The 24,981-nt window shown below is 39.5% G+C and overlaps 1 protein-coding gene across 34 annotated transcripts in view; it reads right to left on the reverse strand.

Annotated features, from left to right (window-relative positions):
• The window catches only part of NRXN3 (neurexin 3), a 1,579,173-nt gene that overhangs the window by 790,899 nt on the left and 763,293 nt on the right, over window positions 1–24,981 (reverse strand). For 21 of the 34 annotated variants that reach the window (XM_086709138.1, XM_086709137.1, XM_086709121.1 and 18 more), the window contains 4 exons: window positions 20,453–20,834; window positions 17,978–18,168; window positions 16,998–17,171; window positions 1,001–1,120 (listed from right to left, as the gene is read on the reverse strand). In XM_086709138.1, coding sequence (XP_086565264.1) covers window positions 1,001–1,120; window positions 16,998–17,171; window positions 17,978–18,168; window positions 20,453–20,834 — 867 coding nt within the window. Of the gene's footprint in view, window positions 1–1,000; window positions 1,121–12,765; window positions 12,793–16,997; window positions 17,172–17,977; window positions 18,169–20,452; window positions 20,835–24,981 lie in introns of all 34 variants that reach the window. The other 13 variants (XR_015252137.1, XR_015252136.1, XM_086709114.1 and 10 more) reach the window with 1 other exon arrangement.

The raw sequence follows: 24,981 nt of genomic DNA on the forward strand, positions 1-24,981 counted from the left end.
TTTTTTTAAATAAAACCAAGAGGCCACTGAGTACAAATTCAGATTGTAAAATAAACTCCTACCCTGAAGGCTACGTTTAGAAAATCTGAAGATTAGCAGGACCCACTAGGTCAGGGCTTTCAACACATCTCTTTGCAATAGGTATTCAGAAAATTCAGCTGTTTGCTCATCTTTAAAAATAGCCATGTCAGGAAAATAACACAAAAAGGAAGTGAAAACACAGACTATAGATTCCCACAGTATTGAAGTATCTCCACCATCAATTCTAGAATCAACTTCATGAAATCAGTCTTCTAGAATTAAATCAGCTCATGCGCCTGAGGCATTGCTAGTGCTCAAGATAACAACTAGCCCTCCTCCAATATGAACCACATTCACAGATACATACATATAAGTATACTCACAAAATAGAAATCATACATAAACAGAATTACTACGTATATATAAACCAAATAGATATTAATAAACTTAGCCAGAGGAAATTTCTGACATTTGCAAAACCCCTGAGAATGCTTTAAACATCTCTAGTTAGAAAAAAATAATAAACTGAACATTTTCATCATTTGGAAAATCTAAGAAATTCTCTAAACTCAGAATTTTGAAGAAAATAGCTACATTCCTTAAACATCCTCTGAATTCTAGACAATGCAAATGGGAAAGTCTCAAAATTGTTATCCAGATGACTTAATTAATGGAAATTAAACTGCTTAGAGCAAAAATATTGGCTGAATTGTTTTTTGCTGCTCAGCCACACACAAGCTAATCTAAAGAAGAAACATAGGGAGTAGGCAAATGGGAAAACATCCAGTAATGTTGAGCAAGAAATGTCTCTTTGCTCTTCCATTAAGAGCACCAGTCCTTTCTTTTCCAAGTTTCTGGAGGAGGAAGTTGCTTACAAATATTTCAGAAGAGCCATCCTTTTACATATTGCCCCTTAAGGTATCTCCAAACCTCTAAATTCTGCAAAAAAAAATCACAAGTATAAAAAGGTTGGACTCACGATCATTGCACTGGTTTCCAGAATATGATGTCATGGAACAGTCGCAGGTGAAGCCTTCCCACTGCTGCATGCAGACCCCCTGGTTGGCACATGAATCTTCCTGGCAGGTGGTACTTGGTCCTAGTAATTCATAAGAAGAGGGGAAGAGAAGAAAAAAGGAGAGAGAAGTGTTAATAATAAGCCAAATTCAAAGGAATCACTTGAATTTGCTACTCTCATGCCCCCAAACACTCAAAACCACAACCGCCAAAAATTTCAACTCTATATCATGCAACAAGAGTCAGTATGTACAAAAGACTACAGAAATACACACTTAGCCACAAACTATCAACAGTTACACACATAAGGGAGAGGGCTGAACACACTGTTCTCTCTTAGGCAGACTTTGCAAAAGAGCTTCATCTCTACCATCCAACTAGAAAGATACTTCATTTGGAGCATGGTCTAACTGTATCATGATAAAGCAGAAACATTTATTCCCATCACTCTTATGAATTAAGGAATAAGAGTCCCTAAAGTTTACTCTATGACATTAAAAAATGTTTGATGATATGAAGAGGAGGAGAAAAGTGCAGCCAACATGTATTGGTGCTTTGTAGGTGGTAAGTACTGGGTACTAAGCACTTTGTCTACAGTATCTTATTACGCTCTCCAGTGACACGAAGAGGTAAGTAATTATGACCATCCATTTCACAGATTAAAAGAAAAAAAAAAAAAACTAAGCTCATACAAGTGATATAATTTACCCAAGGTCACATATTAGGTAATGAAAAGACCCTGATGTCCAACTTAGGTTAACTATCTCTGAGACCCAAGCTCTTAACTACATTAATTGTTTTTAAAGGGTTACTTCTCAGACCATCACCTGGGAAGTTGTTAGAAATACATATTATTGGGCCCCAGACCCACTGAATTAGAAACCTAGGAAACAGGTATAAATTTGTGTTTGCACAAGCTTTCAGGAAATTGTGAAACAGCCTAAAATTTGAAAACCAGTATACGGCATCATGCCGCTGCTACAGGTTTATAAGAAAGTATATTCAAAAGCAGCGTTCATATGCCAAATGATGCAAAAGAAAATTATTTGAAGGATAGGAAGAGAATATTAGAAATTAACTTTATTTAAAATTTCTTACTATTTCTATTTTTGTGTATCTTCCATAAGCAAGCAATATATAAGTACTCCATTCTCAAAAATATTTTCTGGATATGAGTGAGCAATTGAAAAAGTTTGGTGATCTTTATCATACAAATTACCATTACAATTTCTCTTTAGGTCAGCCTGGGGCCTCTCTTTAACCATCCTCTCCTTTTCATTTCTATCTTCTGCCTAACCTTGGGATTATATATATAAACCTGCCCCTTTGGAATTATCTGAGCTAACAGGAAAAACTCCTAGAGAGCCTCAGCAAAGGAGGTGAGCCCTTTGACTCATCTAATGTATTACTCAGGATCTGATGCAAAAAAAAAAGCAGTTGCCAGAGTAAAAATATATCCACTGCAATAAGTGCACATTTCACAATTTCCAAGAAAAGCCTCACACAGGCAGAGAATGTTGAAATGTATGCATGCAGAGTCCTAAGGATGCATGTTCAAAACAGACTCGTGACTACAAAGGGTTTGTCTTCTGGGTGGCAAGACATTTTGTATTTATTCATGAGGGGTGGAAGCGGTACAGACCGTCACTCCTAATACAAAGCTATTAGGATATGACATGAGAAAGTTCAAGACAATTACTAACACTAGGGGAGCAGCACTGCTGCTGGGTCTCTGCAGCTCCTATATGCCATGTGGTTCCCCCATGTGGAGATGAAAGGAGGTTCATGGTCATGTTCTCAGTGGGTCTTAAACTTGAGCATTGTGTAGTACAAGTTTCATTAACAATGGCAAATCAGGACAGCTTCTTTCAAAGGATAAAAGTTTCTGAGAAGTCCACGGGGCTCCCTGACCAAACAGCTCTTAGCAGACAATGGATTAGTAATTCAATTGTACTCAAGAATCAGAAACACATGGCAGGCTTTCCCTTGAAAGGCAGAACAGCAAAAACTTTGGGAAAACACAATAATTCCTTGCATGTTGACTGAATCTGAAGACAAAGGCTCTTCCATGCTTTTGCCTTTCCCTCTAACTAGATAAATTTTCACCATTTTCCAAGGACCAGCTCGAATGCCTCCCCCGTATAAAATATCCCCTACTAATTTCAAACAATTCTCCTGCTTCTTAGGGCCACAGCACTTACTATCTGCATCATTAACATTTACATCTGATAATACTCAATTTAACACTTTATCACACATTGTGCTGTCCTCTGCCTATATAATCCTCTAATTGTTTCTTTCTTTTTTTTTTTTAGTATTTGTCCCCAAAAGATTGAACGCTGCCTGCTGTTAGAAATCATAATGTGCTTTGATTATATCCTTGCTGCATTAGTTTACTGTGCCAGATACAGAGAAAGCATTTTCAGTAAATGTGGGGCTGGTCTGAATTACAGCACTCCGATTTGCCTATGTCTCATACAGTCAAAACCTGAGCATGGGTGAATGTGCTCCGCAAAGTGAGCAACCTGTCCTATTTGTTGAAGGTTGGTCAGAAACCCAAAACAGAGGGAATTACAGGTTATTTTCAAATACCAAAGGATTTGTTTCACATGCACGAAGGGGTGACTGCCATGTAGAATCAGATAACCCTCGAAGACTGACTCCACTGTAATCACCTCAGAAGCAAGAGCCACTTCAGTGAGGGAGGACCAGAAGAACCTTCAATGACTTTTCATTTATCTGAGAGACTAAACTTGAACCTCCTATCAAGGCTGAGACCCTAGGGCCCCTGCCCCGTTCTCCAGCCTCATTTCCTACTATTGGCCCCCAGCTCTTAGTGCTCCCGCCATCCTTTTCTTCTTCCAGTTCCTCTCTACCACAGCGGTGCTCACAGTGTGGGCCCCAAGTCAGCAGCACCTGTATCACCTAGGAGCTTGTGAGACATGTACCTTTTCAGGCTCCACCCAGAGTTACTGGCTAGGGGCAGGGCTCAGGAATCTGAGCTGTAACAAGCCCTCTGGGTGTTTCTGAGACCTGCTTATATCCTAGGACCTCTGCTGTAACACTTCAAGACCATCCCTACCTTCAAGGTCTACCTACAGACCTTCAAGGTCTGCTCTATCTACAGCCTGAAATGTCCTTCCTGCAGATTTTTGGTATAAAGCAACAGCTCAGAAAATAATGTTAAATAAAAAAAGAACAAAAGAACCAAGAAAAAAAGTCATTCTTTTATGACTCAAAGCCAAGAGGTTTTCCTAACTAACAATTTATCTGTAAAATTTACCAATATCATCTCATACAAGCAATTTTCTACTTGGAACCACTTTGCGGGGGAGGTAGTGGTGGTGATGGTGGTATTTAATTGACCACATTTCCTCCCTTGATTTAACTACTAAACTCATTCGATCTCACCAGATATTGAGACAAGAACTCTTATGTCCCCAGTGTCCAAGGACAGTACGAACTGCTGAATGAGTAAGAGTTTGGACTAGACTCTTAAAACACTTCCTAGATGAAAATATAAGCTCCTATTCTTATTTCAAACTCCTTAAAGTACATCCTTCCCTGAACAGATTATATTTTATATCTTTATCTATTTTTCATAGATAGCAGGGTCTCCAAAATTAGAGAGAGAGAGAGAGAGAGAGAGAGAGAGATTAAACATAGCAAAATGCTCTGAAAAAAACAAGAAAATCTTCAACGATGCTTTTAAATGCACACCACTGATATAAAATGATCTTATACAAATCAGAGAGAGGATATAACAATAACAAGAGATTTACATAGCACTTCTTATGTGCCAGACATTGTACTAAGTGCTTTTCAGACATTAATTCAATTAATCTTCATAAACACATGATGAAGCAATTACAATTAAAAGTATTAAAGAATTAGAACAGAGGAATGCTTTTCTCATGGAAGATATCCAGAACTTCAAAAATAAAGGAATTTTTGGAGGCACCTGGGTGGCTCAGTTGGTTTTGGCTCAGGTCATGATTGCATGGTTTGTGAGTTTGAGCCCCACATGGAGCTCTGTGCTAATGGTACAGAGCCTGGTTGGGATTCTCTCTCTCCTCCTACTCTCTCTGCTACTCCCCTGCTTGCTCTCTCTCTTTCAAAATAAGTAAATAAACTTAAAAAATTACAAAAATAAAAGAATTTTTTCACTGATGATCAAGTTGAAAGGAAAGGATTTTAGAAAAGTAAATTAAGACATAGAATAGGAGCTTAGGTGCCTTTTTTTTTTTTTTTTTTTTTTTTTTTTTTTTTTTGGCAAGGCCCCACACCTAACAAGTAGCAGGGTAAGGTCTCAAACCCAAGTTTTCCAACTCCATAGTTGAGCCACCTACCCTCTATGGATATGTGTAAGCCAAAGGGTGTGTCTGTTTGTGCGTGTGTGTGTGCATGCATGCATGTGCATATTCCCATTGGATTAACAAGAGAAACTTAAATAAGGTATCTCTAATCTACAACCAGACAAAGATGACATTTTAATGTAAAAATGTATGTTTTTTTGAGAAAAATTCCCAAAGGCCATTTCAATTCAAAATTCAATTAAAATTAACAGGAAGATCTAGTTTGTCCAAATATATATAATACCAGAACAAAACTCTGTATCAAATGCATACTTATAAATAAAACATATTCCTAAGAACTCAATAATAATTTTGTCCAAAGCATTTTTCTAAATCAGCCTAAAATTTCAAATATTCTAAGATAACATAAACTTTCAGAATTATATATTTAGAAGTTCTCAAAGTTATTATTAATAGTTTAAAACTGTACTAAACCTTTAGGAAACCCTTGTATAGAGATGATGAATACTACTTTTGCATTTGATATGTAACCAATTCTCACTAAAATTGCCACATATTCTTTGGAGAAAAGGCAGCAACATCTTTATAGTAGGAAGGGACAAGGCAACAGAAGCAACCATGAAAAAACTAAGCAAGCCCTCAATGATGCTAGTACTTCGGTTTCTAACTCCCAGTTCTGTTTTTAGTTCACAGAAAAAGCATCACATTGAGTCTTTTTTTTTCCATATGATACCTCCGGCTGCCACAAATTTCCCATCACTCTGCTTGAACTTGGGATTGGTTTTTTCTCTTTAAGAACTGTCTCAGACAGTCATTTCATGCCTGTTACTGCTAAAATCAGTACATGCAAACTGATTCAGTCAACTCCTCTTCATGGTCTAGAAAACCAAAAGTTGACAGACTTGTCTTTTATGACTTGCAAGTCCTTGAGATAAAGTGCTGCCTGAAGCAAAGGACACTTATACTAGAGTGTATTTTCCCTCTATTATTGCCCAAGTAGCACTTAACCAAACCTATGACTCAAACATTCCAATTTAACATAGATATTGCTAAACTAGCACCAGCTGTCTTGGCCATATTGGGGTGGTAAGATTGGTGATGAGGGGAGTCCGGGAATGATACATCTGTTCTGATTCCCTACATCCATTTATGCTAAAGGGCCATGAGGCAAGGCTGGTTTAATAATATCCATTGTCTTTAATCACAAAACATGAGGTGTTTGTCAAAGGATTCAGAATCTATGAGTGAAATCTGAATGTGGAAGCATCATCACAGTAGACCTGTGCCAGCCAAAGGGTTTGTCTGTCCCTTACCCAGTAGAGCTACTGTGGGAGGAGACTTATGAGAGTTGCCATGACTGTCCAGAGAGATCCCATCTGTCACCTGCAACTTTATTTTCTACTCTTGATAACTTTTGTACTTTTACATTTTCAAATTTACATTGTTTCACAGAGGAAGAAGTAGTGAGCAGTAATCAAGTGGGAAAGAAGAAGAAAGAATGGAAAAAGCAAGATGAATACACATAGATGTATGTATTTGTGCATGTGTATGTGCATATATGCACAAGACCCTTACCAGTTTTCTGAGCAATCTATAGTCTCAACTGCTAAAATATAAGGATTTAAATGCTGAAGCTTCAGGGACGGTGTTTGTGACATTAGGGATAGTCTACTTAGTTAGCTGCACATAAATCTTGGTCCTTGAAGCAAAGATCCCTCTGTGCTCCCAGAGTGATTCTATATTTATAGTGTTGGGTTCTCTTGGCTTTTCTGAAGATAGTCATTTACAGACAACATAAGATTCATCCCCTTTAATGGGCAGAAACCCAATTCACTTCTATTTAATTTCAAAATAAGAAAGCAATGATCCTTAAATGTGTCAAGTGTCCTTCATAGAGAGCCACCTGAGAAGTGAACGCTCTAGTTCCCATTTTACAGAAGATTAAGCAAAGTCAGAGAATAGGGTCCTAAATATTTTAATAAAATTTCATTGGCAGAAAGACCCAAGAGCACCCATGTTTCCAAGATGTTACTTTTTTGTCTTGAAGGCAATTCCCGTGCTCAGAAAGGCATCACAACTGCACCTAGCAAGCATGCTCAGGTGTTTATGGTTTTCTCTTCTCAAATGAGGGTTCAAAATGTCACTTGGTTAGGATGAGTGAAAAAAAACTAATAATAAAATCTAACATTTTGGGGACACTGAGGAGAACAGAGGTATTACTAAAACTGCTCCAATCACTCCAGCCCTCTCATCGTATACTGAGTATAAAACAAGTCAAGATGGGCATGGACATTGGTTGAAACCAAGATGCCCTCATGAGATCTTTACCTCCAATGGCCTTTGATCAGTTCTGTGTAGGTAAATACTTAACAACCACAACCACCACCACAACAAAACCCTGATCCATAACATTTCTACAACCTGATTTCCATAATGTAAAATTCTCCCACCACGGCCAATTTCAAACTAATACATGTTACATGATGTCAACCAGTGTGCAAAATTCCTGAAAATTCCTACACTGGTACCAGCTCTAGTACAGCACTTCCCTTGGTGGTCACTGAACTGCAAAGTATGTATACTTTCTGAGTAAAGCAATTTATTCATGTGACACTTCCATGACAATGGAGGGGTAGCAGTGGATGACTGCTTCTGATGGAGTATTTGTCAAGGTCTACAATCATAAAATATTCTTGCTCAATCCACCCTATTTTCAGAGGGTGCCTGGGCCATAAAGGTCAAATGATTAGATCATTTTTTCTTTTTAAAATAATGAAAAGCTTGTCAAAAAGTCAATGTTGCCCCGAAAAACGTAAACTGAGGCCTCATTTTCTGATTTCCCTTCTTTTCTCAGCACTGGTGTAGTGATGTGTTGGGGTAGTAGAGGGCATTTCTAAAAAGAGAGAAAAGAGGTTTCAAAGGGCAAGCTCAATGAAAAGATAGCTGATTTTAAAATACTTTGTTTTAAATAACATTGTGCAAATATCATCTATAACTTAGTGAAATAGTATTGACATAGACACCATCTAACATAAAATCAGCTAGAGTACATTCTCAGGCACCATGGCACCATTTGGTCACCTATGTGGTGCCTCTGCTACAGAAATAGGAAATTTGGACTCACACCCTTTGGCACAGTAGGAAAGAGGTCATAGGCTTTAAAACTTAGCTTTGTCACTTACTAGCAATGTGACCCTGGGCTAGCCACTTAAATTCTCTGAACCCATCTGTAGAATAGAGATAGAAATCATCACTACCTCATATGATGTGAGGATTAAATGAGATAACATATGCAAACCCTATAAAGTCATCTTTAGGTCACAAGGTCATGGTTACAATGGAGACACAAAACCAAGTCTTTAGCATATGTATACACTAGGTAAACTTTCAATGAAGGGTATTATCAACACTGTTGGAAAGGAAAATCAAGTTCTATCCATTTTAGTTGGGTGTATAGTTGGTCAGGCGTCCAGAATCAAGACACATTAAGGTAGTAAGTCCTAACTGCCCAGCTCTCTTTTGAGAAGCCTCTGTCATGCAGTGCTGAGAGACAAAAGGCAAATTTAATTCCTGTGTTTCATTATTTCCTATAATTCAAATCACTTCCTTTAATATTTTTTAATGTTTATTTATTTCTGAGACAGAGATGGAGCACAAGTGGGGGAGGGGCAGAGAGAGAGGGAGACCTAGAATCCAAAGCAGACTCCTGTCAGCACAGAGCTCGACGCAGGACTCGAACTCACACACAGTGAGATGATGCCCCGAGCCAAAGTCGGTCGCTCAACCAACTGAGCCACCCAGGTGCCCGGCAATTCACTTCTAAGAGACTGATTTCTATTAGGTCCAATGCTACATTTTATTATGTAAAATATGATGGAGAATATGAGAAAGCCCTTAGCTTTGGGGAAAATTAAGTGGGGAACTATACTTCTCACATTAAAAAAAAAAAAGTTGGAGAATTTAAATTCCCTTTACCTGTTGAAGCGTTTGATGCCAACTCTTATCTAAAATTACTTAAAACAATCCTCACATTTTTAAGGCATCAAAGCCCCATACATTCATTGACTTATGCAAGATACAAAACATTCAAAACCACATCTAATCAATTCTTGGTACCCCCAATCCACCTGCCCACCATTTGGGCAGAAGAACAAATCACATTTCTAGAAAAGAAGCTATTACATATTTAACAAGAAATAGAGCCTTTTAAGGGGAATTATAGTGGAAAGTGGGGAAATGTATTCTTATTAATCATCCACCCCAATAAAAAGCTATTCTTTCATTTTTTATAGTTTATAACTCATCTGTTTCACTACCAACAGGTCAAATTTAATGTTTCTCTCATAGTTGTATGACCCCTTTCTTATTTGACAGCTTTTAAGGGATATCTCTAGGAATACCCCTCTTATAATAAAAAGGAATTAGAAAATTACTTCTGAAAGGTCCATAGATATTGTCACTGTATTCAAGGGACCCATGAATCTCAGGGTACCTCCTGATATGAAACACGTTACATAGTCAGGGTAGAAGGGAAACAACCAGGAGAAAAAGATTATTTTCTTCCTCATTCCTCAGAGGTCTCCTCTGGGAGAGAAACATGTTTACCTCCTTAGCCACCTAAAGTAACAAGTATCAGGTTCAAGCCTATTCCCTCGACCTTGGAACATGCTACTTCCCTCCTAACTCTGCTCTCTGTTTTTCAGTTCCTGTCCTTCACATCCATTCTCCACCTGGTGTCAGAGTAATCTTGATAAAATGAAAGCTGACCAAGTCTCTGTCCTCCTCATAGTGCCCTCAGGGTAATGCCCAACTCCTCACACAAAAAGGCAGTCATCACCTGCCTCCATCCTATGTTCTAGCTTCACCTTTGATCACATCTCCATATGCAAATTATTTCAGCCAAACTGAGCTTCACATTGGTCCTCAGATGGCCAAACTCTTGAATGTGTTTCTACCTGTCACGTACCTCAAACATGTTATCCTTCCAACTTAGCTCAAACTCTGCCTGAGAAAAACACCTGAGCACCTACCATGACCATCCAACCCCCATAGTCCAGCAGCCCTCCTCTGTGTTCACACAGAATGCTCCTTCTCTTCTAGAAAATCAATGTTCGTTCTGCATTGTCTTTCCTGGAGGATCCCATTCGAATGCATCTGAAGTCAAGCTGTATCGCGCTGGTAATCCCAGTGCCCAGCTGAGTGCCTGATACATAGGAGTAGGTATGTTCCCATTAAACTTAACACAATCACACAAATGACACCACCCCAAACACAGTGGTAAGAGGACTCAGGCAGTTGATCTGTCTGGACTCATCATGCCACTTCCTAGACCCCACTATTACAGTGTTTTCTGAATACCATTTGCCTTTACATTTCAACCTGTCTCTCATCTCTTTGTCATATGTTTTTACTGCCCTTCACACTTCATGGTAATGAGTACTATCTGTGCCCACAGGTTGTAGCTAAAAGAGCCAGCATGAGTAATGATCCAAACCCCAATGTCAGGAGAATAAAAAGTAAAAGGCATTTACATCCTAAAGGTCTTTTGCCACAATATGGGGAAAGAGTACAATGACCCAAAATAATTATAAAGGATAACAGCTCCTGCCACAAAGTGACTGTCCAGTCATCAAGAATGGAAGAGCATTTGGGTCAATACAGTAATAACATGAAAAAACTGATGATTTCACTGATTCTACAAATGGGCAAGTTAAGATATTCCAAACTATTATGTCCCTAAACCTGTACTATACTTTGGCTAATAATTTATAATAGGCATAGAAATCAACCATTTCTTTGTAGGATTCCTACAAACCTTTTTTCCTTTGAATGGTAAATTTAAGATCATTTTGCAACATCGGGAGCCGCTATGTAAAAAGGCCTGTGCTAGATTCTGGGGGTTCAAAATACGCATAGTTCTTATCGTGAAGAATAAAGTCTGGGAGGAGATACAGTTCTCTAGTTGTATCTAATAAATCTGATCATAACGAGCTTTGACAATCTTGGATTATCTCTTATTGTAGATTAAATCCTATCCCCTTCCCCCCTCCTCCATTACAGAGTGTCAGTCGGTAGACCTATTTTGACAAGGAGCAGAATTTCTGAAAACAACAGCCTTTAGTAATACTGAAAGGCCTCTTAACATTCTTTGAAATTGAAAGCAAAAAAATTAAAAAAAAAAAAAAAAAGCAAGCAATAAAAAGAAAAAAAGTGGAAAGCTATTTTACAGCTACCTTGGACTTCAAAATACTAATCCAGTGTATGTTGTTTTCATTAATTTTATTATATATCAGCATATATGCAAATCTGCTAAGAAGTGATGGAAAAAAAGTTATAGAAAAATGGTTAAAGAAAAACCTCATTTAGTTGATGTCCACCCAAGAGATGGACACTTGTATTGGTTACCCACATAACAGACAGCAAGTCACAGCAAAGTAAATGATCCTTTAGGTGAAGAGCAGTATTTTTAAAGCTACCCTGTTAACTACTTTTAATAATTTTTGCTGGTTGCAAACTCGCAGAAGCCATTCGACGCTCAATCCCCTGCTGAACTATCAGCCAAAAGATGCCTAAAATGCCTTCCTGGTTTGCCATTCTGAGTCAAGTAGCCTGACACAACTTGACCAGTGGTCCGTTACAGACTTTGGATGGTGCCTCTCCAAATGGTAGAAGAAGCAGTGTCTGTGGGAGATATTCACTGACGTCTAACAAGCAGGCTTTTTAAAGGGTATTCAGGATAAAACGGACACATCCTCTTCTTCCCCAAGAGTACTTTTTCCTTTAGCTCACAAAACAGGAAATTAAAGTGCTCAACCAAAATCCCTGATAGGAAACATAAATCTCTAGAACGTTTTAATGACATTGATATCTCCCAAATGCCTAGAAATATTTCTTTAAAATGAGTTAAGAGAAAATGGCATTCTCTTTCATAAGGCCCAAGCCCTCAAAAGTCCTGAGAAATGACCTCCCCGACCCAAAAAATTATAAATTAAGAACTGGAGTGGTCTTTTTTTTTTTTTCTTTTTCTCTTTCCAAGTGTTGCCTTCCTCTAGTGACTACATCAAGAAGAGCCAACCCATCCGCGGCAACTACTTGGAGAGGTATTAACCATTTCCAGAAGTGGATTAATGTGTTCATGAGTTGTCACAATACAGGATGCTGTTAAACCTCTTTAGTCCCTTGAAAATGGAATCATGTTCTCATCCCTAAAAAGTCTTGCTTTTGTTGTTTTGCACTCATTGATCTGGGTTTTCTGCCACTGTTTCTGAAGAACATGGGGTTCAGCCCCCTCCCCAAAACTGATGCTGTCCAAGAGGTGTGACAGCTTGGAGGCCCTTAAAGAAAAGATACCGAGGGTTACACAGGGCATCTCTCAGTCCAAAGTGGTAATGGGAACAAGAACCTTCTCTACCTTGCAGGTCAGCTTTGGTCAACGCAACTTTGTTAGCAAAAGAACAGAAAAGGCGAAAACAATAACCAGAGGTTAGTAACAGGTAGAGTAAACCAGGGCAACATTACAGAAATGAAAATACAATTGGCATAACCAACATCACTCAAAAAGACAATCAAAATGCTCTACAGGTTCTCCAGAGACAGCACAGACAGGTGATGCATGGACCAGGGCAGAGCAGGCCTCATCAGAGCCACGTCAGCAGAGCAGGGGTGGGAGAACACTGGGCTTGACAAAGCAGAAGCAGTGGTAACAAGAGCCTTCCCACATCCACACAGCCAACCCCAAGGCATATGGTCCAGAAAAATGATTCTCCATGAGTCAGGATAAACATCAAGAAATAAAGGTAGTGTGTGGCCAGACTGAAAGACACGTGTGCACAACCAGACCAAGCCCACAAAAGTAATTCTGAACATCTAGGAGTTAAGTATGGAAGAGTCACTTGGGAGCACTCCTTGTAACCTGCGGAAAATGCCACCAGGGAATGTGGCACTAGAACTGGGCGTGTGCATGAAGGTGACTTGGGAACTCCAAAGAGCTCCATTTGTTTGATTTGTAGGAATATAGCGAAACCCAAATGGCTGTGAGCAAAAAAGCACCAAACCAATGTCCTTTTTATTTATTCATGCCAGTCTTGAAATGAAGCACGTGTGTTTCTCTCAGATGTTTACCATCTGCAATCGTGGAATCGCATTTCCAGCCAATACATGCCTTGGTCTCACTGCAAAGCTGGCCTCAAGATAGAAAGAGAGATTTACCAGCTGAGACTAGAACCAGACATTATTTCAAAATTCCTAGCCCAAATTAAGAGGCTGCAAGTCATAGCCAGATGTTGGCTAGGTTGTCTGGAAATTGAGCTTAACTTCTGAAGTATATGTTCTGCATATATTAGAGACATAAAATCAAAACATAGTTCAAGATTTTTTTCTTTCTTACTATAAACAGTTGAGAGGCAGAGTAGGGGATTAATATGCTTTTTTAAAATAATTTTGGACTCTTTGCACTTAGATATACAAGGGAAAGTAATACAATTACTACTTAGGGATCTTGAAAGATCATTATCAATGACTTTGACAAAACATATGATATATTCTGGCCTATGTACCCCAGACAGTGGGGATAAAACACATTTACCATCTTGAAGAGATTTGGTTTTAGTAACAGATCCTCATCCCCTACCTATTTATTGTTCTACATACAGAAATGATACATCAGGAAATGTATTCTATTTCCTATGATTGCCATACTGCACAATACTGAAAGGCCTTCTCAAGGGGTCCATAGTATGAACAGAGACTCAGAATGAGAATGACCTCTGCCTGTAGTCTCTCTAAGGTTCTGTGTTCCTCGTTTCCCCCCTCCCCATCTTCTTTAGCTTCATTTCCACAGTGCCCTAAAAGGCTCCTGGGACCTCTTATAAGGGCTTATGCACATGGTGTAAACTTCCAATGGCAGTAATTTATGCCTTAACCCACTTTTTGGTCATTTTTCCTGGCCACTTAGGCTAATTATCCAAGTCATCGGTGTACAATAAACAAGGACGTTCCTCCCGAGCACTCACCCCCCCCCCACTTCATCCCACCCAGTGGGGCGGTCATAATGCTCCATAGGTAATCACTGCAATTATCTCCATGGCAATAGAGTGCAGGGTTATTAGGCCCAGGAGACTTGCCACAAATTCGGATGGCAGAACCATCAAGTCACAATATCCGGTGCTGGACAATCACCCATACTCAGAGGAAGGTCGGGCCCCACCATAATGCATGTGATGAGTCATGCCAAACTGCACACAGAGATACAGGTAGGGATGGGAACATTTTCCCCAATTTGATGGGTAATTTCCTTTTGCTAATGCTCTCACTGCTTCTCCTGAAGTTCTCTTAAGTGGACTCCATTCCCCCCTTTATGCTATACCTTTTAAGCCACCCTTATAAAAGTTGGTTTAGACGTCCTTTTAATCCAGTACAACAGTTTTAGGTCCTTATACCCCAATTTTTTTATACTCTATAGAACTATGCTTCTAACGCAGTAGCCACAGACACATGTAGCCACAGAGCACTTGAAAGGTATGGAGTCTGAATTGAGGTGTGCTCCAAGTGTAAAATACACACTCGGTTTTGAAGGTTTAACGTGAAAAAGGAATGTAAAATGTATTATTAATAAGTTTATACCATTACACGCTGAAGTGATAATACTTCGGATATGCTGGGTTAAGTTAAATAACATAAAATTAAAATTAACCCTACCTGTTACTTTATGTCTTTTTTACAGGTAGCTAGAATACTAGGAAATTTAAAATTACATATGTGACTCACATTATGTTCCTATCAAGCTATGCTGCTACAGAGTTAAATGGATGATTCCTATTAACTTACAAATCTGAAAAGCGGATGGCATGATAATATTTAACATCTGAAGAGTACCTTATGCTTTTTAATGTGTGTATTTATGTTTTAATTGGGTATGATTAATTATTGCAGGATAACTGGAATTTCTGTCATCCCACAGTCTTTGAAACTAAGATATTTGATTTAATTCCCAAATGTTACATTTATCCCAGCATTGCCTTTAATGCTGAAAGAAGTAAGAGCAAGCCAAGGAGACAAAAATTCTTGATTTAAATGACATTGTGCATTTTCAGGAGAAGAAAACAAAGTGGCTATTTTAAGTGCATGGTGATTCCCAACTTCCTGTCTTCTCAGGTACACAGACCATATGTGGTCCACTGGATATAAGAAATTCCTGGCCAAAGGAAAACTGAGGTGGACTATCCCATCTTATTACTAGATCACATGGGGAGTTGACTCTTAGGCAAAGGGGAGTGACTTCCATACTGCAAGTCAGCTTGTGAAGCTGATGGGAAGCTTTTATAAAGGTAGCAGTGAACCCAGAATGAAAGCTGGTTAAAGAACAGAAGCAATAAATGAGGTTGAACTTAGGAGATGAGTGAATGGGTTTGACACAGTAAGTCAATGAGATAGAAAAAAAAAAAAAAAAAAAAAACAACACCACAATATGCTATTGCACATAGGACCATGAGGCTCAACCAGACAAAAGAATGCTAACTGGTCAGACAGACATCTTTGCCTTTCAAGTTAGGTAAGGGTCCCCTTTCCAACCTACCCAAGGACCCGGGCCGGGCCGGGCTGGGGGGGCTGGGGGGGCGCGCGGTGGAGGAGGGAGGCTGAAAGGGGGTGGGGGGGGAGGAGGGAGGCTGAAAAGTGTTCACTGCTTCCCTCTGCTGGTTAAACTAGACTGTTTTGTTATAAAGAACTGTTGAACTCCAGAAGACCTGTAAAATTCAGTTAGTATCTTAAAGATATTAAGATATCTTTATCTTATATATATTATCAGAAACAGGCTGAGCATGGTTTTTTTTGTGCTGCACTGATGGACATGCAATGTTATTAGATGTCTGTAATGGGATAATATGTGCAAATAATAATCTTACTGTTTATTGAGTACCTACTACGTATGTACCAGGCATTTTATATATAGCTCTGATTTACAGATCTTATTTTCCAAAGCAAGTTTTATTGCCCCAATTTGCAGGTGAGGAGGATAGAGATCAGAGAAGTTAAGTAACTTGCCAAATGTCACACAATGAACAAGAGTCGCTATCTGGACCTAAATCCACGTCTTTTCTAACATCGACACCCATGCTGTTGCATGGCATCGCACTAAGGAACTACCTAACAATGCCTGACATCTAGTAAGTATTCAATAAATGTTAGTTCCCTTCCCTTATCATGGCATTCTGACATCATTTTCCAACCTCCTGCTGAGTTTGCATTAGACGATGCAATAGCTATTAGAAACATTTCATTAATGGTGACACCCACATAAAAGTCTGCCATGTATAAAAACATAAATAAAAACCCCTACTGCCCTTTCGGCCATGCTGGAAGCAAAGGTACAAGTCCGGAGGAGTCTGATGTCAACGCCAGGGAAAGTCCTCTACTGGCAAGTATGTGACACTGGGAAGACATCTGCCAACATACATTCCCAGCGCCTGAGGCCCATGTCTTGACATACTGAGCCAGTGACAGGAGGACACCAATGATGACGCAATGTCAGATAACCAATGGGAATGAGAGATGACTGGTAAACCAAGTAAGAAGGCACTGGCAGAGGCAGCAAAGAGGCGTGGTGCTTGCGACAAGGCTGTAGCTTGAAAAGAAAAGAGGCCGTACCTTCACAGCCACGTTCTATCTGTCCACTCCGATGGAGGGCATCGTTGATGAGGTCTGGCAGACGCCCATTCAAATCCACCGAGGCCAGACATCCCTGAAAGCCATCCCGGGAAGCCACCAATTTTGGAAGGTTGCTGTACATGCCTTGGGCCAGACCCGCCATGTAGAGGTCACCTGCAAAAGAAAGTAAGTAGCAAGAGCAAATGAGTAAAGGGTTAGAAACCATGTCAACTAAAGCTAATGCACCTTAGACTAGTATACTTCTTGGATAATGATAATAAAGCTGGGAGGGGGAACCAGCATAAACAACTAATTACCAGAGTTTCTACATTGTAGATTGACAGAGGAAACTAACATTGCTTATGTCATTCATTTTCTGCATGCCATCTCACAAATTTTAATCACTATATTCAGTCTATGAGGTAGGTATTGTTCCCATTTTATGATGAAGTAAAGATTAACAATATTTTCAACAAAACCACCACTTACTCACTGCTTTTTATGTGCTTGTTACCAATAATATGCTTAGGATTTTATAGACATTATCCCATCAAAAATCGTAACAGCCCATAAAGGTAGTAACAATTATTATCCTCATTTTGCAAAAAAAAAAAAAGTATACAGAAGCTGAACAAGGCTAAGAGATTTCATCAAAGTCACCCAAGCAGTAAGCGATTCAGCTGAGATTCCAAAACATATATATATATATATCCTTTCCTCTATATTATGAGCCCCCACATTTTGACATTTATCACCTCACACTCAGCCCCCACATACCTCAGGTTTACAGAGAAAACGAACCATCCCTGGAAGAGTGGTTTAAGTAAAAATTGCATTTGGATATAATTGAATGTTGTTAAAATAGGATATGCATTATGTATCGAAAACACATAGCATTCCTAACTTGCAGTATACTTCTGCAAACAGCCTTTCTATTGTAAAAAATGTTCTAAAAAGGAAATCCTTCTTTACAGGTTTACCTTTCAAATCCAGATTTTTGGCACCATTGATAACCTGAGTGACCACTTTAGTGTCCACTTTCAAACTGTGGGTGTTACTGTTGTCTCGGGTGATGACGACGTTGTGCCACTGGTTGTCATTCAGGGGGCGGTCACTGTTGCCCTTGATCACATTGGGACCATTCCCGAGGTCAAACACATAGTGTATGTACCTGTGAGAAACAATAACCCCCCAGTGAGTTGAGACTCCCTAAAGTGGATTAATGGCAACCTATATACATAACTGACACTAACGGCTTCACATCCCCCATGTTACCCTGGCATTATGCAGGAATAATTAAAGCTTGATTTAGGATTGTAAAAATAATCCTAGCCTATCCTATCAGACCTTAATTCCATACTTACGTAATTCACTTCTCTAACACTATCTAAAAATCCAGAGTCACAAAGTAGTGTAGACAGTACATTCCAAAACACTAAGAGGCGGCATTTAAATTCAATGGATCATGGATCTATTATCTGGTTCTGTTCTAGTTTTTGTTTTTATTTTAACTATTTTCCAACACACGGTAGTAAAATATCTTGCAGAAAGAACAGCTTTTAAAACGTTGCATAGGACTATAATTATTCTTAATCATACATCTAAGATATATAATAAATGATTATATAATATGTAACTATATAATAGTGTATTGTAGGCTTTCTGTAGTAGACTAAGGTTAAGTACTTTTTCTCTAGTTCCTAATATATTCAGTTCCTTGGGCATAATTGGGCTTATTCCTTCATTGATAAGCACTCACTGAATTCCTTAATATTAAAAAATGGCTGCTAGCATTTAGGGGAGCTTTCACAGTTTAAAATCTGTACCGCCACTGTCCAAAACAGTAGCCACTAGTCACGCGTGGCTAGCTTGAATTGAAAAACACTGAAGGTGTAAAACGCACACTGGTTTTGAAGACTTAGTATTATAGAAGAATGCAAACTATTAATTTTTTACACTGAGTACATGTTGAATAATGTATATATTGAGCTAAATAAAATGTATTAATAAATTAATTTCACCCTTTTATTTATGTATTGTTTTTAATTTTTTTTAACGTTTATTTATTTTTGAGAGACAGGGTGGGACAGGGCTTGAGCGGGGGGGGGGGGGGCAGAGAGAGGGGGAGACACGGAGTCCGGGGCAGGCTCCAGGCTCCGGGCCATCAGCCCGGGGCCTGGCGCGGGGCTCGAGCTCACGAACCGTGAGATCGTGACCTGAGCAGAAGTCGGATGCTTGGCCGGCTGAGCCACCCAGGCACCCCTAATTTCACCTTTTTAAAGGTGGCTGCTGGGGGCGCCTGGGTGGCGCAGTCGGTTGAGCGTCCGGCTTCGGCCGGGTCACGGTCTCGTGGTCCGTGGGTTCGAGCCCCGCGTCGGGCTCTGGGCTGATGGCTCGGAGCCTGGAGCCTGTTTCTGATTCTGTGTCTCCCTCTCTCTCTGCCCCTCCCCCGTTCATGCTCTGTCTCTCTCTGTCCCCAAAAAATAAATAAACGTTAAAAAAAAAAAAATTTAAAAGTGGCTGCTAGTGTACTTATATATACATATGTGTCTTATATTCTATATATATTGGACTGAACTCATCTAAAGGGCTCTTAATCTTAAACTTCTCTTTTTCTCCATCCAGATCTGAGATTACAAAAGAGGAAACCACTTGTAAATTATAAACTTTTAGATGTTAGTCAATTCAGAAGGTTTCATTGAAGGAATCTGTTTTACCTCTTCTAGCTTTGACCTCAAATTCCCATGAGCAAAAAAAAATATATTTGAACAGCTTACAAAAAAAAAAAAAAAAAAACGTTGCATAGGGGCGCCTGGGTGGCACAGTCGGTTAAGCGTCCGACTTCAGCCAGGTCACGATCTCGCGGTCCGTGAGTTCGAGCCCCGCGTCAGGCTCTGGGCTGATGGCTCAGAGCCTGGAGCCTGTTTCCGATTCTGTGTCTCTCTCTCTCTCTGCCCCTCCCCCATTCATGCTCTGTCTCTCTCTGTCCCAAAAATAAATAAACGTTGAAAAAAAAATTAAAAAAAAAAAAAAACGTTGCATAAATGAGCTAATGGTAATGCTGAAAATATCTATATTTCATTTCTTCCTATAGACTTGGTAGCTGCAGATAGCACTGACCCAGAGACAGATGCAATGCACCCTATATATCCTTCTTTTGCAAAAATAAGCTTCTCTCCTATAGGTTTAAAGGACTACATTTTACAGTAAAAAAAAAAAAAAAAAAAAAAAAAAGTCTGAGAATATTGAGTTAGTGGAATATATTTAAATAAACTAATGAATTTCTCTTCCTTCCAGCCCTAACCATTACATAGGTATTTTTAATCAATGAGGATGAGAGCATGTACTGGGAATAGAGAGTAGGGAACAGAATGGGTACTTTTTTTCATATCCATATTTCATGCAGGGCTTGAGCTGAGATACCTGGTATAAACTATGTGAAGTCTTCTACTCACCCCTTGACTAGCTCAACTGCAATGAAGTCATTGCCATCACCACTGTTGAAGAGGATGAAGCCATCAGCTGAGGTGGTCTTGAACTGGAAGAAGAGGTGCATGGAGGTGTATGCCTGGAGGGTGGCCAGGCTCAGGTAGCTGCTCTTGGTCTTGAAGGTGACAGGGTCAGCAATGATGTTCCTCAGTCCAAAACGTGCCTTCAGCTCACAGTAATCAATGTCACCATTTTTGCACAAGTCAATGTAGAGCAGGCCATTGAACATGAGGCTCTGCAAGTGCCCAATGAAACTGGAGGGGACAACGGAGATGTAGCGTTTCTCAGTCATGATTCCAGTTTCGATATTGTGGAATTCCAAGCGGGTATGGTCCCCCACCATTGTACCTATGAACATCACAAAGGAGATACCAACAAGTCACCATGTTTTGTCACGGCATCCTTACTGTATCTTTTAGGTGTCCATGCAAAATATTCACTTCCAGAAAACAAAATACTCAATGTAGTATGGAGCCAATGTTCAGTCAGGAGGCTGACTCTTGACCCAGTCTGAGCTATATGCCCTGCATACCATGCTCTCATGCCGCAGCTCAGAATATTCCATCACATAACAGAAAATACGCAATTGTGGATAATTCCACTGAAAGGGTAAAACCATCCATCTCCATTCAAAAAAAACAATTGGGTATGAAGCATACTATAAGCAGAAAAGTCTCTTGCCCTAAACCTTTTAAAGATACAACAAAAAAAGCATTAGGCATTCAGTACCAAATATTTATTGATGTAATAATTTACCACCTAGTACTTGTAGAAAGATTCTATTGTAGAACATTAATTTTTTTTCTGACCAGCAACTGTTGCTATTTCTAATAAAACAGCTTCCATCTTTATTTTACCTTAAAACCATCTGGACTGGATAAAGCTGGCCCTCACCCAGCTCTTGAAATAATCAGGCTACCCAGACTGGACGACTCCATATATTTTATGCCCCTAACCAAAGAGCATTGTCTATATGGACTAACAAGGTGGTCTTTAAACTTCAGCATACCTCTGGCTCACATTAAGGGCTTCTTAACTCACAGTTCCCTAGGCCCTGCCCTCAGAGTTTATCATTCAAAAGTCTGGGGTGTAGCCTGAGAATATGAATTTCTAACAAGTTCCAAGGTGATGCTTATATAGCTGGTCTAGGAACCATCCTTAGAACCAAGGGATTAGCAGCAACATAAACTGGAGTATTCAGTAATTATTCAGTAATTAACTCGAGTAATATTCACCTCCAGAACTTTTGCTGGAACACCTTTGAGAGAGTCATTCTTGGTAAATAAGGTTTGTTGAAGGAATAAGAAGAAAACCCAGAGCTGCCAGAGGCCTCGTAATAAGGAGAGAGATTGGGCCTGCCTGAGTAGACAGCCAACCCGGAAGATAACCACAACATGGACAGAAAGTTTCTCTAGGGTGATGCCATGTGAAGGTCTGGATTCAGTAGTCACAGCCAGACGTTTAACTATATGGCAATAGATTCCCTTTTGTGCTTCAAGCATTTGAGTTGGGTGTCTGACACTTACAATTAAAAGATCTCCAGCTGATACAAATAAACTTGTAGACCTTTCATTACATGGCTTATCTAGAAGTAGTAAGTGCATAGGGCAGGAGTAATGAAAGGGGTTTGAAATAAATACAAAAGAGAATGGAAATCTTAATAACAAAGTTAAGAAAAACAGCATTAGTATGGCTAGAGTAGATGGTGGCTCCCTCAACATTTATATAGACAAATCATTAAAATTTAACAAACCATGCCCTAATGCCCCAGTGGTGAAGGAAGGGTAGGGAAAATCCCTCCTCCTGCCCTATCTTGTTACCTCCCACACTGAAGAAACTTCACTACAAAGACACTCCTAGCATCTCTTTACTAACTCTGTTACAGCTTTCCAGAGGAAAAGGAGTGACATAATCAGGAAGATTAAAGAAAATCTACCAAGAAACTGTATTTCCATAGTTCACCCTCTGGCACTTCCTGTTTCTCCCTAGGGGAACAAGCTGACTTCGAGAAATACCCAGTGTAGGGGCGCTTGGGTGGCTCAGTCGGTTGAGCGTCTGACTTCAGCTCAGGTCATGATCTCGCAGCTTGTGAGTTCAAGCCCCACATTAGGCTCTGTGCTGATGGCTCAGAGCCTGGAGCCTCTTCATATTCTGTGTCTTTCTCTCTCTCTCTGCCCCTCTCCCGCTCACACTCTGTCTCTGTCTCTCAAAAATAAACAAACATTAAAAAAAAAAGAAATACCCAGTTTACCCCATTTACCCACCACACCATGGACTTTAGGGAAGCAAGCCTTGCTTCCGTGGAGATGCCTACCCAAGCCCTGAATTAGTTAGCATTCAAGTGGGCAATTCTAATTCTGAAATTCAGGGGAGCCTGTGTGGCTCAGTCGGTTAAGCATCTGACTTCAACTCGGGTCATGATCTCATAGTTCAGAAACCCAATACCTGCATCTGGCTCTGTGCTGACAGCTCAGAGCCTGGAGCCTGATTCTGATTCTGTGTCTCCCTCAATCTCTGCCCCTCCCCCACTCACGCTCTGTCTCTCTCTGTCCTCTCTCTCTCTCTCTCTCTCTCTCTCTCTCTCTCTCTCTCTCTCAAAAATAAACATTAAAAACAAGTTATCAAAAAAATAATTCTGAAATTCAGTAGAGGTTAACCACATTCTTCAGTACTAGTGTTACCACTGATAAAAATGATATTTGGCTTTAACCAGCCTTGCATTTGTTTTTTTCATTGTTGTTGTTGTTGTTGTTGTTTTTGCTATTCATGTAGAACTCAGACAGCAGAGGAAAAAAAAGGATAGGAGGGGATTATATTTTCTTAGGTCCCTTCAACTTCAGTACCTGGGAGATTCAACTAGATCTCACCTTCAGATATTCAGTATTAATGTCATCTCTTTAGGAGCATACTCGGATCTGATGCAAAGAGTTGTTTATAAGCACAAAAGTCAGATTTACATTTTATGAGCTTCTATGTGGTGTTTTGACAACTAGTGACAATTCATTCTCTTAATAGAAGCAAAAATAAAATAATGGGTGTTGATTAACCTAAATATAAAATTATAATACAACAAAAATAAAAATGTAACATAAATCTGCTAATAATTGAAAAAGTAGGAGAATTAGTGTATAAAATTACTTGGTATTGAAAGTTGGACTAATCACGGAAATGAAAACTAGCATAGCCTAAGGAGGAGGAGAAGGAGAAGGAGAAGGAGGAGGAGAAGGAGAAGGAGGAGGAGGAAAAGGAGGAGGAGGAGGAGAAGGAAAATAAGGATAAGGAAAGGAGGAGGAGGATGTGAAGGGGAGGAGGAGGAGGATGGAAGGGGGAGGGGAAGAAGATCAGCTCTGATAATTAAGAAGTGATAATGGGATGATCCTTGGTGAAGACTGGGATTCCAAAAGAAACCCAAAGAGACAATTTTTAAAGTCAACAGGGAGCTTTTATAGAAATTATAGATAAACTGGCCTCCAGAACTGAGGTGTTAGGAAATTCTGCTCACTAGAAAATGAATTTCATAAAGCAAGAAAATTATGTACAGTGTTGACAGAGAGAAGAGAGGTTGAAGAAGGGTAAGAGAAAGGAAACTAACAATGGAATTTGAGAGCATAGCCCATGGACACAGACTGATTTAAGAAAACCTTAAATGGATGAGTCACAGAGGCTCAACTAAAAGTTGTAGGGGGCGGGGGTGCAACATGGAGCCAAATTAGAAGAGGAACTGCTAAAGAAGCTCACTTGGCTGTGGATGGAGGTTTCCAAAAAAGTAATCTATTACTTCTAGAGAAAGCATTAAAGAGACTGCTTGAAGTTTGAGCTCTGTGCCAAACTAAGCAAATAAATATAGATAGATAGATAGATAGATAGATAGATAGATAGATAGATAGATAGCTAGATAGATAGCTAGCTGGATTTTTTTTAAGATTTTAAAATTTATTTTTTTGTTGGGGGGGGCGAGAGTACAAGCAGGATAGGGGCAGAGAGAGAGAGAGAGAGGGAGAGAGAGAATCCCAAGCAGGCTCCACACTGCCAGCACAGAGCCCAATGCGGGGCTCAATCTCACGAACTGTGAGATCATGACCTGAGCTGAAATTGAAAGTCAGATGCTCAACTGACTGGGGCACCCATGTACCCCTATACAGGTTTTTTTAATCTGTATATCATCTAATCAATATTAATTGATTAGGAACCTTTTCATTCATCTCCTCTGAATGCTGTCTTGTAGACTAAAACACCTTTCTGTTTGCATATATGCATACTTCACAGCGGCTGCTTTCAAATTTCACAGGAAAGAAGAGTGATTTTGGAGAAAGATAACAAAAAAAAAAAAAAAACCCCACAAGACTACTAAACATTATTTATGTGTCAGGCACTGTGCTAGACACTTCAGAACCACCAACAAATGTCATTATCACAATAAATAGGTATTATCTTGCTTTAGAGAGGGGACACTTAGGTTAAGCAATGGGATCAGAGTTCATACAGGTTGTAAATG

Source organism: Puma concolor, chromosome B3, assembly GCF_028749965.1.
Source record: "Puma concolor isolate L17-30 chromosome B3, mPumCon1.1.hap2, whole genome shotgun sequence".
Taxonomy (NCBI): Eukaryota; Metazoa; Chordata; class Mammalia; order Carnivora; family Felidae; genus Puma; species Puma concolor.